At 35.7% G+C, this 17,611-nt stretch overlaps 1 protein-coding gene across 8 annotated transcripts in view; it reads right to left on the reverse strand.

The window, feature by feature from the left end:
- The window catches only part of NCOA1 (nuclear receptor coactivator 1), a 242,279-nt gene that overhangs the window by 58,514 nt on the left and 166,154 nt on the right, over positions 1-17,611 (reverse strand). For all 8 annotated transcript variants that reach the window (XM_041756554.1, XM_041756549.1, XM_041756551.1 and 5 more), the window contains 4 exons: positions 12,422-12,599; positions 9,969-10,148; positions 8,576-8,671; positions 4,012-4,152 (listed from right to left, as the gene is read on the reverse strand). In XM_041756554.1, coding sequence (XP_041612488.1) covers positions 4,012-4,152; positions 8,576-8,671; positions 9,969-10,148; positions 12,422-12,599 — 595 coding nt within the window. The remainder of the gene's footprint in view (positions 1-4,011; positions 4,153-8,575; positions 8,672-9,968; positions 10,149-12,421; positions 12,600-17,611) is intronic.

Consider the following 17,611-nt stretch of genomic DNA (forward strand, 5'->3'; position numbering starts at 1 on the left):
ATTGTGATTCTTGACTCGTGTCCATTTCTAAAATTTTTAGAACACTTAGTGGGGAGGAACACCATTGATGAGGTAGTTCTGACACCCCCAGAAACTCTTCTAGGAACCTTTTAAAATAACAACTGTTTTGTTTTGTTTTCCCCTCCAGAATAGGCCTCAACAGAGCTATGAAGTAAAGGAAACCATTTCCTCTGGTCATAGCAGCTGTAAAAGTAGAGCTATTTGGGTTTTTGATTCCACCCAATTTGGTGCCAAGATAACCTTAACAAGCATGCTTTACTGATATTAACTAAATGGATAGGTATAAAATGTATGGTAGGGTACTACAGGTCAATGCTGGTAGAGGCTTCTTTTTCCTTTTGGTATTTCCCTAGATATATGCAGAAAATGCAATTTTAAAAACAGTTATCAAGATAATGGAAAAATAATTACCCCATATGCTCGGAGATTTTCAATTATCAATGGGTTAATCCTATTCAGTATATGAAATTTCTTAAAAATGGAAATAAATTCATATTTTAAGTTTTTTCAACAAGCCTGACAAAAAAAGATTTTCAGCTAACTCTGTTATATGGACCATGGAATTAATCACAGTACACCAGTCTTCTCAAAGAACATTCTAGTTAATCATTCATAGGGGAACTTAGGTTTTATAGCAATGCTTCCAAACTTCTTGGTACTATAAACTCCTTATAATTGCCTTGTGATTTTTTAAATTAAAATAATTTTATTTTGTGATTATAAAATTAAGATAACTGAGAAGTGACCAAAGAATAAGATAAAGTCATTTGTAATCCCATCACTCAGAGTCACCACTGTCCACATTTTGTAAACCCTCTAGAATTGGATAAACATCCAAGCATGAAATCATACTACATACGCTGTGTTTTCACAGCCTATTTTTCAATATAACAATATATCATGGACCTCTTTCAAAGAAAAGAAATGATGATCCATTACATCACTGATAATAGGTAAGCAGAACTTTTATAAAACTTTCCTAGGCTATGTTAACATTCCCATGACTGCTACTCTCCCCAAGTGCTGATAGATGTGCTATAGGAATAAGTATTCTGAGGAAAAAGAAGTCTGGATAACAAAGTCAAACAGGTACTTTTACCTCCCAGAAACTTACTTTATATGTCTTATGAATTCCCAAGAGTGAGAAACTGAAACATTCCCCAAACTTAATTCAGCATGAAACATCATTCTTTAGTTACAGCTATTAATATCTTGTGGAATGTAGGTTTATGTTTTCCAAATTTCTCTGTTAGAAAACATCTTAGACTATAGACTGATTCTGTAGTGTGGGTGGGGTCCAGAAATCTGGTTTAACAACTGCCCTGGATAAATGTTATCAAGGACCCTTGGGAAGCATTTAACCTAAAACTTTCTTAAAGGAATGGTTCTCAATCCAACTGAACCTGGAAAACTTTTCCAAACCATACACACCTAACACAGACCTCCTCATAGTTTAAAAAGTTCCTCAGGTGATCCTGATATCCCTTCCCCCCTAAACTCAGTGAAGAACCACTGCTATAACCTAGTTCATGATGAATGCCCACATATTCTTAGGCTGAAATGTGGGGCTTCTTTCCAAATTTGATTCTGGAAAATAGTAAACTCCCTTTAAAAGCAGTCCATGAGCATCTCTGACAAAAGCAGCTAAAAAACTAAGCTAAGAACTAACTTAAAGTTTAATACATATTAGGATTTTCTACCAGTCACTGCCTTCAAAGAGTAAGTTAATGGGCAGGAAAATTAAAAAAAAAAGACTCAAAAACTATAGTTTTACAAACTTTTAACTTTTTTAAAGTTTCACACAAAATCAAGTTTTACACAGTGACATAATTTCACTCTTTTCATTCAGACCCTTATGTGAAGAGGGAGTAATGAAACTGCAAATACAAACTTATACCTCCCCAACTCTTGACAGACCAATGGATCTCACACTTGATGTACTTAAGCACTGCCTTTGGAGCTTCTGATACCTGGGCCCTCACAGGAAGCTGTAATTCAGCATGCCAATATCTTTAACAGATGATCCCCATGTAAGAGTTTCATGGCACAGTTTTCTTACCAGGTTAGATACTGCTGAATATGAAATACCAGAAAAAGATCTGTTCAATCCATGCACACTTTTAGGCAAATTGACCAGATTCTCCAAAACTATATAATAAGAGTCATGTGAACTCTGGACAACAGTGCTGAGAAAAACACAAGTGCTCTCTGTTGAGGAATGTTTTCTTCTCAAAGAAGTGGAAGAAAAGGACATGAAGAAATGACTAATGGGGAAGAGGTGTTGAATTATATTATCTTACATTTTACTCTAAATTGTTTTACTTCATATATTAATGAGGTACTTGTTATACTTTAATCAGTATTTTTATAGAGAATTCTAATGATTTAGAAACATATCAACTGTGGTTCAGTCACATCCATAGGGAATCTAATCATTTAGAGAATAAGACAGTAATTTAGATCTGTTTTGCCTAGGTGGAAGTATATGTAAATTATAGGAAAATAAAATTAATTAAAAGTCTTCCAAATAAAGTCTTGGGAGGCCCAACTTAAAAAGTTAAGGTGAAAACCAAACAGTGTAATATACTTCAGCATTTTGGCAGTGAATGAAGATAGTGCTCTGAGTCTCAAACTTATGCAAAAGTCAAGTGCCATTCTTGGTAGAGGGAATCATGAAGTTTGTAACCAATAAATGGCATTAGTGGCTTATTGCAATGGTTTCCAAACCTGACTGCACCAGGATGGCCGGGGAACTTGAAAAAAAATGTAGGTTCTTGGTCCTATCCACTGAAATACCATCTTTGGGGAAGGTATCAGTCTAGTAAGAGGCCCAATGGAGAACTATGAGTCTGTAGGAAGTTGTTCCAGAAGCAATCAGACTAATGAGATTCAGAATAGATGGCTTCCAGGAAAAAACAAAACAAAACAAAACAAGCTGCTTCCTCTCCACATACCACCTGAAAGCAGTTGACCTAAAATGTAATAAATGGAAAAATCATCTATAAAGTTAGGAAACGTAATATTACAGGAAATATTAAAATTAAGAAGGCTGATGGAACACTGAAAAATATTTTTTTAAACTATTTTTCAGGAAGAGTCATACAAAGAGACTCTTCAAAGAAACTATTAGAGAATAGAGAATAAATTATACAGGGAATGGAGTACTAGGCTAACATAATTATGTAACAATATTTTTAAAGTATATCAAAACCCTCACTTCTGAAACTCTATGAACTTTCTCAAATAATTTTCCCTGTGTTTCCTGTAATATGATTAAATTCCTTAAGGGCAGGGAATAGACTTACTTTATCTCTTAGAGTACTATGACATAGCATATACACAGTTCTTAATTTAATATGACATATTTTTAACTCCAAACTTCATCCTGGGTCTGGTGATACAGGTACCATAACAGTAATGAAGTAAACCTGTGAGATACAGATTTCTGTATTATCTAGAAGTCCTTTCACATGCCTGTTCTGCTGGGAATGATCTTCAAAAGTCAGACGACATTATTACTTCATTTCTGAAGCCATCCCTGATTCTCCAAGCCAGAATCAGTTTTTTTTTTCTTCTTTGGTTATACCTCTGGGTATAAGCTCATATGACACTGATATTTAAAGTCATTTATTGTCCAAATATATTTTGAGCTCCTTGAGGGCAAAACCCTGCTTCTTAGCCATCGCTGTATCTCTGCCACCTGACATAGTGGTCTATGTATGTGAGGAACTTGATACATGTCTGCTGAATGAATGAATGAATGAATGAGTGAGTGAGTGACCACCACATGATACCCTGTTCTTTAAAATGTGCATCCCAAATTCAGGATCCACTCATGAATTACTTTGCTTACCCATTTCTTCCTTTCCTAAAACTGATTATTGCAAAAACTGTAATTTGGAGAAAATACTTATCAAGCCATAAGTTCTATACAATTTACTTCATATTAATAAAAAGGTCAATGAAAATAATCAAGAGAAAAAACTTTACCTTCTTGAAATAGTTGTCTGGCATAAGACGGTTCTCTGCCCTGAGGTTGGAAAAAAGCATAAATGCACTTCCTCACTAAATCTTCCCAGCCAGTTCTGCCAGCAGCTCTCAGGGAGCTAGTATCAATAGAGATGATTTTACCTACATGAAAAACAGAAGTTTACATTTGTGATAGCCTCTTGATGTAAGTCACCCATATTTCAAAATCAACAACTATATCTAAGAAATTTGCTGCTGCCCCTAAATGCTTAATGGACAAAACCATTAATAAACACCATTAATTTTTATTACATATGGTAACAGTGTATATAACACTTACATGATAAAATCTGCTTTGGTCTTGGAGTGTGTAATATATTTATCATATTCTAAAATTCGATTCCAGTCAAGTATTACAGTTGTACCATTAAGACCTGAAGCTGCACTGACTAATGAAAATCCAACTCCTCTGGTTTGCTCTTTGGATTCTACTCTCTATATACTAAATGACTAGATTACTTATTGGGAAAGGAGAGACAGAGATGAAATATATTTTGGTTTAAATTCATTTCCAATAACAAAGTGAAGAGAATATGAGAAAGTAAGCAAGACTTTCCTTTTCTACTTCCTCTTGGGCCATAGGCAATATTTCATTTAAGAGTAAACAAAGACTGAAGACAATAAAAGTTAAATCAGAAAAAGATAACAAGTGAGAGCACTGAGACTGGCTAGACATTCTGCACAAAGAACATATGCTTTATAAAATGTAGTGGTGATTTGCTACTGTTAGCATATTTGAACAAATTTCCTAAATGGCTATGGAAGAATTCAGGAAAATTATTCCTTAGTTAGCCAGGGCCAATTCATTTAGTTTGGGATTACCTAGATTTGTTTTATTTCTTTATGCAATCTTTTATTAACATAACATATGTAAGATATATATGAATTAGATTAATAAAATGAAAATCTGCAAACCTACCATCCAATTTCAGAACTTGAACATAACCTATACCATTCCATTATGTGTGTATCCTCACCTGTCATATCCCTCTGTTTTTATACTTTCCTATCAAGGGACACCTAAATCGTATTGCTTTTTGTTATTACAATCAATGCTGCTGCAAACACTGTCTACATTTTCATGGTAGCATGTGTTTGAGAGTTTCTCTAGGGCACATATGTAGGAACAGAACAGCTGAATCATAGGTTATGTGAATGTCCAACTTTATAACATTAAACTGTTTCCCAGAAACTTATATAAGAGTTACTATTAATCCAACATCATCTCCATCACTTGAGGTACTGTCAGGCTTCTTTACTTTTTACAATTAGTAGGTCAAAAATGTTTATGATCTAAATTTGTACTTCCTAACTCATGAGGTAAAGTATTTTTCATGTTTCCTCTTCTGTGAATCACTGACTTATCTTCTTATCTTCCTTCTTCTTACAATCAACTCAAACCTATTGTACTTTTTGTGCATCCTCATTTTAACTAACCCCTTCTTTATATATTTCACTTGGTTTGTTTGGAAATAAATTTATTAGGCCTCTTTAACTCAGAGTCTTGAATCTGATATATCTGAGTCTGTCTGATAAGGCTGTCACCCAAGTTTTGGTAAGAATGTAAATGGTAGAAAGGAAAGAAATTCACACTTAAATAAAGGAATTTTGTTATTTAAGAATAGTTTGTGGAAGGCCTGGTGAACACTTAATTGCAACTATAGACAATTACAGATTTTCTAAGAATTACAATTTTTTATTCTTTGCCTCTTATTACATCAGAGGTCAAGAGCTGGTTATAGCAGAGAATTAACTGTCACATGGATCTTCACATGCAACAATGCTTCTCAGGGCCAATGACTAAGGGTGGGGTGTGTGTGTGTTCATGTTTATGTATTCATGTCAGTACTAATCGGAGGGGAGAAAGTGATCAAACTATTAGTAATGGTAACAAATAATTAGGTAATGCAGTGACTATCTTAGAAAATCATGAACAGGCTGATTTGAAAGTTTAACCAACCAACCAAACCAACCGGTAAGCCACTGTACAACATTTCTTGGTAGACTTTCTTTTAAAAGGACATGAACCACCCCATATAGAATTAAAACTACTACTAAAATTTAAGGAATTAAATATCTAATACTGCAACTAGTTTATTAATTTTTATCTATATCAGTTTGATGATACTATAATAAAATGTTCTTTACATTTTAAGAACACTGTATTTCTTTGGCACCTTTCTATTTTCCTTATATTTTACATTTCCTCTGGTATCTTTTATGTAATAAGTGTGTACAGTACAGTCATGTCCTTGTAATAGTGCTCTGGCAATGCAATATAAAGCAAAAGGGCTTAAGGATATCTGTTCTCAGCAATTAGCTGTATGGTTTTGGAAAAGTCACCATTCTATCATTTGTTAAATGAGTGGGCTAGAATCTGTGATCTCTGAGGTTCCTTCTAGATTTATAATTATTTTATGATTCAGAGCTTAATTTTAAAATTTGTATACATTTACCTCAAAATCAGGTATATCTAAGATTTTAATCCTGGTTCTTTGGTCAGGAATAAAACTATCAGTAATAACATTGTTCCTGTGGAAAAATACAGTTTTCTTTAATCCAGAATAAGGGGTGCCTGGATGGCTCAGTCAGTTAAGCATCTAGCTCTTGATTTTGGCTCAGGTCATGATCTTACAGTCTTGAGATCAAGCCCTATGGCAGGATCTGTGCTCAGCAGGGAGTCTGCTTCTCTCCCTCTGCCCCTCCCCCCACTTGTGCACACTCTCCCTCTCTCAAATTTTTAAAAATTTATAAAAATAATCCAATTTAAGATTCAATGTATAGAAATGCAATACAAGAAAAAGCTGTAATATACTGTTCCTAAATTATCCTCATAATTTTTAGGCCTCCTTTGTCTCCATTTATTCTGTAGCCTGACTACCACCCTTTCTACCAAGCTTTTATTCTGCTCATAAGCCCTTACTTGGTTTTAGTGACCCAAAAGACCAATTACATTTTCAGTGGACCCTATTTTTTCTCCATGCATTAGTATTTTTGGTTTTCAATAAAGGTTATTAAATTTTTCCAGAGCTGTTCATTGGTGGAAAATGGAAAATGACATGTAGATGGAAGACTCAAAGAAGGAATGAAGAAAGTTATGGTGAGGGATAATTATTATGTACGGATGCCGTATCTCTAAGTCCTAGACATTTTCTTTACTATACTCTGTTATTAGTGCTAATTTATCCCCACCTACTCTTCAGTAAGAGCAGCTGGGAGCTTATCTTTAAAAACACAAGAATAAAGCACACAACAGGAATATTAGATTTCTGGGACTAAAAAATTATTAAATATTGTAACAAAGACTAATAAATGTTATAAATAATGGCAAAAGTCAAAAAGTACATTAAAACTAAACTTTCACAAAGAATAAATATAGTAGAAATAATTTTTTAAATGTTGGTCTGCTAAAAAAGATCTCGCAGTATCTATCCCTATTTTAAAATGAGAGGTGATATATAAGTAACTCTGATGTAAAAATATGAAACTTGATGTGTTAAAGTGAAGATAAGATTACATAACATATAAAAAATACTATAGAAAATTGTTAAGAATGGTAACAATTTGTTTTGGCTGAAAATTAAACCTAAAGTAGGCCCTTACAAAGAAGGCCTGACTTCCTGGCACTCTTACCATGACTTACTTTGGGCTCTATTGCCCTTCTTTTGGTTTCTCTAAAGCACTTGACTGTTTTCTCATGGGCCTTTGCAGCTGGCTCTCCTTCCTCAATCAGGAGTGTTCATGCTGCATCATGACCCTTCCTTGCCACCCCTTCCACACTTTGCAGAGTTGGCACGACCTCATTCTTTGGAGCTTAGCTTAATATCAGCTCCTCAGTAGGCATTAGTTAACCAGTGAATTTAAAAATAGGTTCTCCCTATTAGTCTCACTTTTATTATCTCATACCTTTTCCATCGTAAAACATACCACAATTTGTAATTACATTGTTGATTTCTGCTCAGTCATGTACACCCTGAGCAGTCACACACAGTGACAGGCACTTCTAGGCATTTAATCAATATGTCTTGAATATATATTTTTTTAAAGGGGGGAAGGGAAAAGAAATAGTCAGATACATTGAAGCATAATTTTAAAAACATCATTTATAAATAAATATACTTACATCTACATTGCCAAATTTCTTTAAAAATTTTATTCCATGATTATGAAAAATAATTTATAACCAAAACAATATGTGAATAGCTATAATGTTCTCCCCACAACCCTGCCAATGGCAATGATTACAGCATCTAAAATGCACAAGATGAATGGAGCACCTGGCTGGCTTGGTCAGTAGGGTGTGTAATTCTTGATCTCGGGGTTGTGAGTTCAAGCCCCATGTTGGGTGTGGAGATTGCTTAAAAGAAAAATCTTTAAAAGTTAATAAAATAAAAAAAATAAAATACACAATATCAAGACCATCATTTAAAATACTTTTTGTATAAGACCAGTGAACAGAAGCTAAATAGCAGACAACAAAAGGACACAAAATTTTGGATGTAAATCTAAACTTTGCAGTTAATACCTGTAGTATCTTGCTTGGTCATAAAGGATTCTACACCTGTAATGGCTGGAGGCCGAGGTAATCGCCGTGCAATACAAATCAAACATGACTGGAAATCTGCCCAAGACAAGATAAGGGGAAGTTGAAGAAAAGAAGGCAGAAAACAGTTCACATCTATCATTTACCATTAATGGTTTTCATAAAAACAACACATGTTATAGGATCTGACATAATACTGGAGTTACTCTGATCTAATAATATAATATTGGAGATAAAATTGCTGGTAGCCAAAAACTGGCAGCTCTGGGTAGAGATCTAGTTAGCATAAATTATCCCTTCCCATTGAATGTTCTGACAGAGACCAGAGGAGACAGATGTATCTCATGTACTTGGATGATAGCAACCTGAAGAAGTGGTTGTCACTAGATTAAAGGGACACAGTGATTTTTTAAATACAGTTTTTAGTCAATTTCCTATGCTTATCAATACTTAATGGCTACAAAGACTATTCTTACAACCGCTATGCAGATAATAATTACCATATGAGAAAAACACTTAACTCTTTCTGAAGAAGCATTATTTTGCCCTTGATGGAGGATTTTATGTTTTAGGATCTATAATTTTTTTGAAGTCCCATTTCCATTTTTGAGTGCTACACAGAATGTCACACAGCTAAACATGAACTTCAACCATAGAAGACAGACTGGCACTGGCATGTGTATCTTGTAAAAAGTCCTCACTTGACTGTGGCACCTATTTGCAGATGAAAGCTGCTACATGCATGGCCTTTTTTTGTATCCGATTAATTTCTCACCTATTACCTCCCCTAGTCCTTCCTTCAGTTTCTAATCTGTGGTGTCTTGACCTTAGTTCAGGCTAGCTCACATGGAAAACTCATCCACTGGCACATATTTGACTAATGCCCTGTTGGTACCATGTTCCTATTAGAGCGTCAGCTGTGTTTTCATCTGTTCATAAGTTTTCTCCTTATAAATTACCTTGTATGGCCTCAAAAATGCTAACTCCATTCTCCAACGTTCCCCACACTCTAAACTTGAAACTTTCTAAAAATCAGAGCTGTTCAACAGCCTGCTGCATCTGGTACATTTCCAACTGGCAGCAGTTAGCTACGTCTCTTATTTCTAGGCAGCAAGTTGGTTTGAATTTGACATTTTAGTGGGAATGCCAGCTTAAAACTGAGAGTGTGGGGGCATATGAAAGGGGTGATTCTAGGTGCTGGCAATTTTTTTCTTAAGTATTAAGAAATAACGTAGTAAGTTGAATAGCCACTATGATACATAATATAGTGACGAAAAATACTCTCTGAAAAATACTGTTTATAATCAGTTACTCTCATGATCTTTAAAGCCATGGAAAAAGCGATCAAACACCTTAAAATCACCCTTTGTTTTACCTTCTCCATCCTCTTGAATTGATTTTGGCTGTGACACGGTGAAACACTGCATGACTTCGTACCGCTGGCAAGCTTCTTGGTTCTCAGTGCCTGGCTCATCTGGAGGGTGAATTAGCATCCTGCAGTTAAAGGTATGGCTATTTCGTCGTGTTGCCTCCTGAGGCCAAGGAACTCCATTTACTGTGGGAGAAAAATTGATTATATGTCCGCCAATAGGGTGAAAAACTCTGAAGATACAAAAGACATACATTTAGCCATCTGCTTTATTAGATATTCAGATGAAAAGACAGATCTCTTCACACCTAACATTATCCTGAGGCAACAGGATACTTGTATTTCTTACCAAATGTCTAACAATTACAAAACTAAAATTTTTAAGAGATTGTGCAGGATTTCTCCCCTCAAAAATAAGGCCTTACAAATTCATAACAGTCTTCATAAACAGTTAAGGGCAGAAATTAAAAAGTAACAGCTTACTACTCTTTTGCTCAGATTTTTATAGCAGTTAATTAATACACTTTTCCATTTGTAACTGGAAATGAAAAAATGATTGGAAGCCACAAATCCAATGTAAAGCAGGAGTTTTAACCTGGCAGGCATGTATTCTTAAGGATGAGCTTGTAAAAATGTGCACTTTTTTGGGGAGAGGATTCAAAGTTTCTCAGAGGAGACTGTGAGTCAAAAAATATTTATAATATACAGAGACCAACCTTGGCTTCTTATAACCATTTTTTCTCATACTTTATATGCAACAATGCCTCAAATATAGTGGATAATCAATAAGTTATTACATAAAAATTGGGGTACCTGGTTGGCTCAGTCGGTTAAGCATCTATCTGACTTTTGATTTTGGCTGAGGTCATGATCTCAGGGTTGTGAGACTGCGCCTTGAGTTGGGCTCTATGCTGGTTGTGGAGCCTGCTTAAGATGATTTCTCTCTCTCTGTCCCTCCCCTCACTACCTCCCTCTCTAAAAAATTTAAAAATAAAAAATGTAAAGCTTTATTTTATGTAATACATAAAAATGACTGTTAAAACATAAATGTTGCCTGATTTGATATAAGAAAATGGAATTCAGTTATAGAAAAGATGTCTGTATATTTCTTTTTTTTTTTTTTAAGATTTCATTTATTTACTCATGAGAGACAGAAAGAGAGAGAGAGAGGCAGAGACACAGGCAGAGGGAGAAGCAGGCTCCATGCAGGGAGCCCAACGTGGGACTCCATACCGAGTCTCCAGGATCACACCCTGGGCTGAAGGCAGATGCTCAACCAATGAGCCACCCGGACTGCCCCAGATGTCTGTATATTTCAAGTGATCATCACTGTGTGATGGGTCACTATATCCCAGTTACAATGTTATGTTCAAACCATGGTGACAGTCAGAGGGTTTTTAAAAAGGCTCTCCTCTCACCATTCCCAATAGTTTTCTTACTTTATCCTCCTCACTGACCCTCCTTCCTTTTAACCATTTCATCAGCCTGTAACTGTTAGAGAAAATCATGGAAACAAACCTATACTGGAGGAAGGAGTCTTGGTTTTGCTATGAGCTAGCTATGAGGTTTGGGTTAATTACTTTATCTCTGCACCATCTTTAAAATAAAGGAATGCGCTATGTTATCTCTAAAGTAATTTATACTCTAAAATTCTATAACAAAACACCAAAGACCCCTTGATAATTCAAATATCAAACTAGTGATTTTAATAGAAATAACCATTTCAGGCCCCTAGGTACTATAAACACACAGTACTCTTTTCAAAGAAGAAATAAAGCTTCTATCCTATTGAGTGAATAACATAGAAAATAAAGAGGTACAGATTAACATTTTATTTGCATGTGTGGCTTAGTTATATAGAATTTCTAGCCAACACCCTCCCCTTACTTTTAGAGCACACATAGGCTAAGGAATAGGCACAGGGTTTAGCAAATGAACAGAGGCTAGAAATCAGACTCCATCCATCCTCTCAGCTAGACTCTTTTGTCAGCAATCTGTCCAACCATATTTGGAACTTCTGAGTTGAAACTACTGATCTCCAAAAATGTTCATTTTAATACATATATAACATGATAGTATTTTTTCACTCCCTTTTTTTTTCCTTTTGAGCAGGGTGGTGGGAAGGATATACATTTGTCACTTTCTTGTACATAATCACAATTAAAAACAGGTAATTTCAAGCAGAAGCTTCTGGTGGCAAGGCAGATGACTGCTCTGCTTCTCATTACTGTCGCATGATTAGGGCATAACAAGAGGAACAGGATAAAAGGAATGCTATCACTTGTTTGATGATACCCTCCCTTCATATTTACATATTGGGCTGAAATTAAATTTAAAAATATTTTTAACATAACATATTTCAGAATAATACTATGTATTATAAATATAATTACTGTATAATGGAAGAATAATAGCTATACAGAGTTCATATTTTTTTAAAAAAACACATTGCTTTGTACCTAGTGATTTTGGTAGCAGATTTTTCACAAATTCTGCATGATCCCCTACATGCAGTATGCTGTAGACACTGGTATTCATTAATTCCTCCTGATTGTAACCCAAGTAGCTGGTCACATTCTCTGACACAAATACAATTCTCCCTTCACAGTTCACAACAAAGAAAAATCCATCCAAAGCCTGCAAAGTCAAAAAAAAAAAAATTAAGAGATTGAAAGGTTAAAAATATAAAAGAAAAATAAACATAACACATTTCTCTATTGAAAAAGAGATAAAAAATATGGCAAGTTAAAAAAAAGATTTAATAGAAGATTTAATACTTAATAGAAGATTTAATACTGCATGTTCTCTGTAGAAGGGATATGATTTTGAAACAGACTATACAGTAATATACAGCAGACATGAATGAGTGTATCAACCCTCTGAGAGAGACACACTATGGTAGCAGATGTGAAGCAAATAATTGATATGCATACAGTCATAAGTATCTCTCAACTATAGGTTAAGACCTGGTTTCTACCCTCAAAGAACCTATGGTACAGTACTACAGAGATATAAATATAATAAAATACCAGTAATGCAGTGTCGGAAACATACACCAAATATTCTATGAGCACAAAGATAAACACCTAACTTGAGGTTGGGGTGGGAAACAAAGAAAGGCTGTTTGCAGACCCCTACCTGAGTTCTACAGGACATAGGAGGAGAGGAAGAGGAATGAGGGAAAAACAGTCTAGGCAAAGGGGAGAGTGTGGCACATTAAGAAACAAAAAAGCCGTTTAGAGTTGCTGGAGTACATGGTATAAGATAGGCTCATGGCAGGAAATAAATCTGGAGAGGCGGATAAGAGCCAAATCACAGAGGGCCCTTCTATGCTCTTGATACAGAGCTAGGGGTCTCCTAAAGGATATATATACCCTAAGGGGAGCATTAAATCCAGAGGTGCAGGGAAAAAATTAGAATCTCTATTTATAGTATAATCTAAAATACAAAGAAGAAATTAAGATTAATAAATCATGCTGACACCCTGATACCTCAACTCAGTCCAGACAGACATATCGCAAACCATGGATTCCTGACAGAAGATCCAGAATGTAGAGGTTGATGACTGCACCCTACTTATATATAACCTTTCCATTTATTGTTATATACTACAGTTTACTTGCTATAGAATATGCATAAGCAGTAGAAACAAGACCTTTGGAAAACAGTACATTTCTAGGATTTTGTAACAAGATGTAAAATGACCATGAAAATCCTTATGTCTCACATAAGTGTGCTAGTTATCTGTGGTAAAAATTCTTAAAAGAGCTAATAATGTCATGGCTTATTCATTTTTCTTTTTTAAAAAGGCAAGTGTTCCAAATTTGCTGACCTTTTCTATGATGACAAGTGGTTATGATAATAAGTTACCTAGCAGATGTTTTCCAAATAACAAACACACTTAATTTTGTCTATCCAGGGTAAAGATGAAATTTAAACAATGAAAAAGTAAACTGCCTTTCAAAAAGACACTTACACTACAGAGACAGAACATGAAAATGCATGTTTTGAAATGTTACCTTAGTTGTGACTTTGTCGCCAAAATGATGAGAATTACCTGTAAGAATTTTCTTCTCTGTGTAAAATGTTAAAAACAGGACTTTTTACCTGCTCAAAAATCTTCCAGTTTCAGTAGGCTTTAAACTAATTTTCTTTTTTTAAATGTGGAAATGCAACACCTTTTGATTACTTTGGAAGAATCACCAAGATAAAAAAAGATGGAATTTCAATAAAAACCTAGGGATATAATTAATGATCTAAAAACCTCACCATCAGATAAACCCTTTGCTAACCTATTTCATGATTACAAGAACACAGATAGGAAAGCACCCTCATTTCTAACTAATCATTTTGTTTGGGTTTTTAAAAATTAAATTGGCTATCAATTTCATAGCAGATGATCAATACATATTATTTGCCTTATGGCTTTGTGAAAATAGAAACAATGGAAATACAGCTGTATCAATTATTTAAAAGTAGATCCAAAATTATTTAAATTGTTCTTAGCTATTAACTGAATCTGTATAAATATGATTTCACTTATATTATTTTTAGTCTCTTAAAGTTTAATAAAGAACAGTGTGGGTATAACTGTGTCATAGTTTAGAGCAAGAAACAGTATTTTTTTAAAAAGATTTATTTATTCATTCATTCATTCATGAGAGACACACACACACACAGAGACAGAGAGAGAGAGAGAGAGAGGCAGAGACACAGGCAGAGGGAGAAGCAGGCTCCATGCAGGGAGCCCAACGTGGGACTCGATCCCAGGTCTCCAGGATCACACACCCTGGGCTGAAGGTGGCGCTAAACCGCTGAGCCACCTGGGCTGCCCCAAGAAACAGTATTGACATCAAAAGACAGGCAAGCAAAGTCTGGTTGCTCCATGGTGAGCCAACTGCAAGGGCCACACTACCCAGCCTCTATAATCAGCTAGTTTTCAGTGCCTTCTTGGTTCCTCCCTCTCTACCTCCCTGGTGACCCTGTCTATCCTCAAAGCCACAGTCTCTCCTTTGCTTTCTTCACTTTCTATGTCTGTCTCTGGAAGTCGCTTATTATCTGCAGAGGGAATGGGAGAGAACAAGACCCACTTCTGGGATCATGTCTGCCCAGTCTGAAGACCAGCCAACAGTGGGCTCAGTATCCAGCACCTATGGATTCACCCGGACTATTTGGTGTAATTATTTTTAAAGTATCTGCAAAATCAAAGGACTCCAAAGTTCTCCTTTATTATAGTAGGCCTGGAGTACCTGTGGTATCCTTTCCACAGACCCACTGGGGCTTCTCCAAGTTCTCCTCCTATTGACTGTACCTCACTTTACTGCCAGGCTGGGCGGTTATTCTAGTAACTGGCTTTTGGAAAAATGCAGCTGATCCGCCTTACAGGGAGTGAAGAACTTTCACCAGGTCTCTCTCTGCTTGGCCTCAGTTACATGGACTTGTTGTTTCCTCTGGGAAGTCTGGGGCATCATATTTCTTTTGAGCTTCCCCAGAAAAGGCTGGCTTGGAAAACAGGTCTACAAAGGCTCCCTCGTGGTTGCAGAGTTGTCCTGCTAACCCTACTTCTGGGATGCAGACAGCCTGTCTCTTGCTGGAAATGCCTTTTTTTTTCTAATTACGGTTGATATATATATATACTTATAAAAACTGCTTAAGTAGAAAAATGAAATAGTAGAAAATCGGCCAAAATCTCACCCCCAAAAGACTGGTAACATTTCAGGGAATATTCTTTGAGACTATTCCTATGAATATACAAACATCTCTAATTTCTTGAAGTATGACTAATATAATCTGCTGATAATCTCTTATTCTACAAGTTTCCCTTGTATGTTGTGCATATAATTAACTTCCAAGGTGATTCTGGGAAGGAATCTTTCTGTTTCTCCATGCCCTGGCAGTCAGTCTTCCACCAAGCTGCACACAGATGGTAACAAACATCCATTCATTCATTCACATTAGCAAACAGAGGGGTTTCTCTCCTGACCCCCCAGTGTTTCATGGCAGGGTCCACACTGGCCAAGGCTTTTCACAGGGCTTTGGCTTTATATCACTCCATAAGTTTCACTATCACCTACGTGCTAGTTAACATACAAAAATTCTGAGATAAAACACACAATTCTCAACAATTTTATGGTCTCTGAAGGGAAAAAGACAAGTACGCATAGCTGTAATATAGTACAAAGAGGAATTCAAAAAGGTTAAGCACAGAGTGAAGCACTCAAAATGGGCAAAGGAGCTACTGTTGTTGGTATGGACTACTGGGAGGAGGCCACACTACACCCAAGAGAAGTCTTAAAGGACACGGAATAGTAACTCAGGTGGATAAGGGATGGAAAGGACATTCGTAACAGAGGAAACAGACCAGAATTCAAAAAACAAAATCACCTTGTATGCACTTGTTATTATCTCTGTTATATATAACAGCAAAATGCGTTTTTTTTAAATCTTCCACAAAAACAAAAAAATAAGAAACTTATTTTAAAGGCAATGGGCATTTTTTTGAAGGCAACGGTTTTAAGCACAAGAGTGACATGATCTGCTTTTGTAAAGATCGTTCTGGCAGTAGGTTTGGCGTGCAGACTGGAAGCAAGAACAGTTGCAATGCTATTGTGATACTCCAGTTCAAATGAGAGCCCGCATTAAGGCAACAGCAGTGGAAGTGATAGAAGAGAATTTGACACACGCAGAACAAATAGCGCTTGGTGACCTCTTGCAGCTGTGGAAATGAGCATTTAGGGAGATCCTTCACTAATGATGTAAGAGTCCTGGTAGATAAGTGCCTTTTTCCGAATCTACTCTTTTTATTTTATTTTATTTTATTTTATTTTATTTTATTTTATTTTATTTTTATTTTATTTTATATTTTATTTTATTTATTTATTTTTACTTTTTTCCCCTCATATTTTTAAGCCAGAGGTAAAGGGACACATTGTAAATTTAGTTTTAGAAATGTTATATTTGAGGGGCACCTGGGTGGACTGCATCTGACTCTTGATTTTGGCTCAGGTCACGATCTCAGAATTGTGAGACTGAGCCCCGAGTCAGGCTCATTCTGGGCAGGGAGTCCGCTGCTTAAGATTTTCTTTCTCTCTTTCTCTCTGCCCCTCCTGCGCCTGCTCTTTCTCTCTCTCTCTCTCTCTCAAAAAAAAAAAAAAATATATATATATAATATATGAAATGACTAAGGAACATTCAAATGGGGATGTTCAAAAGGTAGCAAGATAGAGTAAAATTCTGAAAAGAGATCTGAGCTAAAGATAGACATTTGCAATTTACAGGTACATATGGAATCATCTGGTTTTCTGTTTATTTGTTCTTAACTATAATCATCTTTTTTCCTTCCACAGAATATCTGATTTCCTTTGGAGACTTACTTTCTACTTATTTCCCATTAAATAAAGTCTCAGGAGATTCTTAATCAGGCCAATGGGAGACTTCCAATCTGAATGGGGACCTTGAGGAAAATTACAGAAAGAACAAACATGGCAGGAATGCATTCATAGCAGCAGGGTACTCCTGATGGGTCTTTCTAGGAGACTGTTCATATCCTATCTGCTCTCTAGCTTCCTTAAGAGTAAGAGGCTGGTTTTATCTTATTTCCAATTATGGTTCAGTGATATCCAAATAGCACTCCAATAAATTCACATTTG

This window comes from Vulpes lagopus, chromosome 5, assembly GCF_018345385.1.
Source record: "Vulpes lagopus strain Blue_001 chromosome 5, ASM1834538v1, whole genome shotgun sequence".
Taxonomy (NCBI): domain Eukaryota; kingdom Metazoa; phylum Chordata; class Mammalia; order Carnivora; family Canidae; genus Vulpes; species Vulpes lagopus.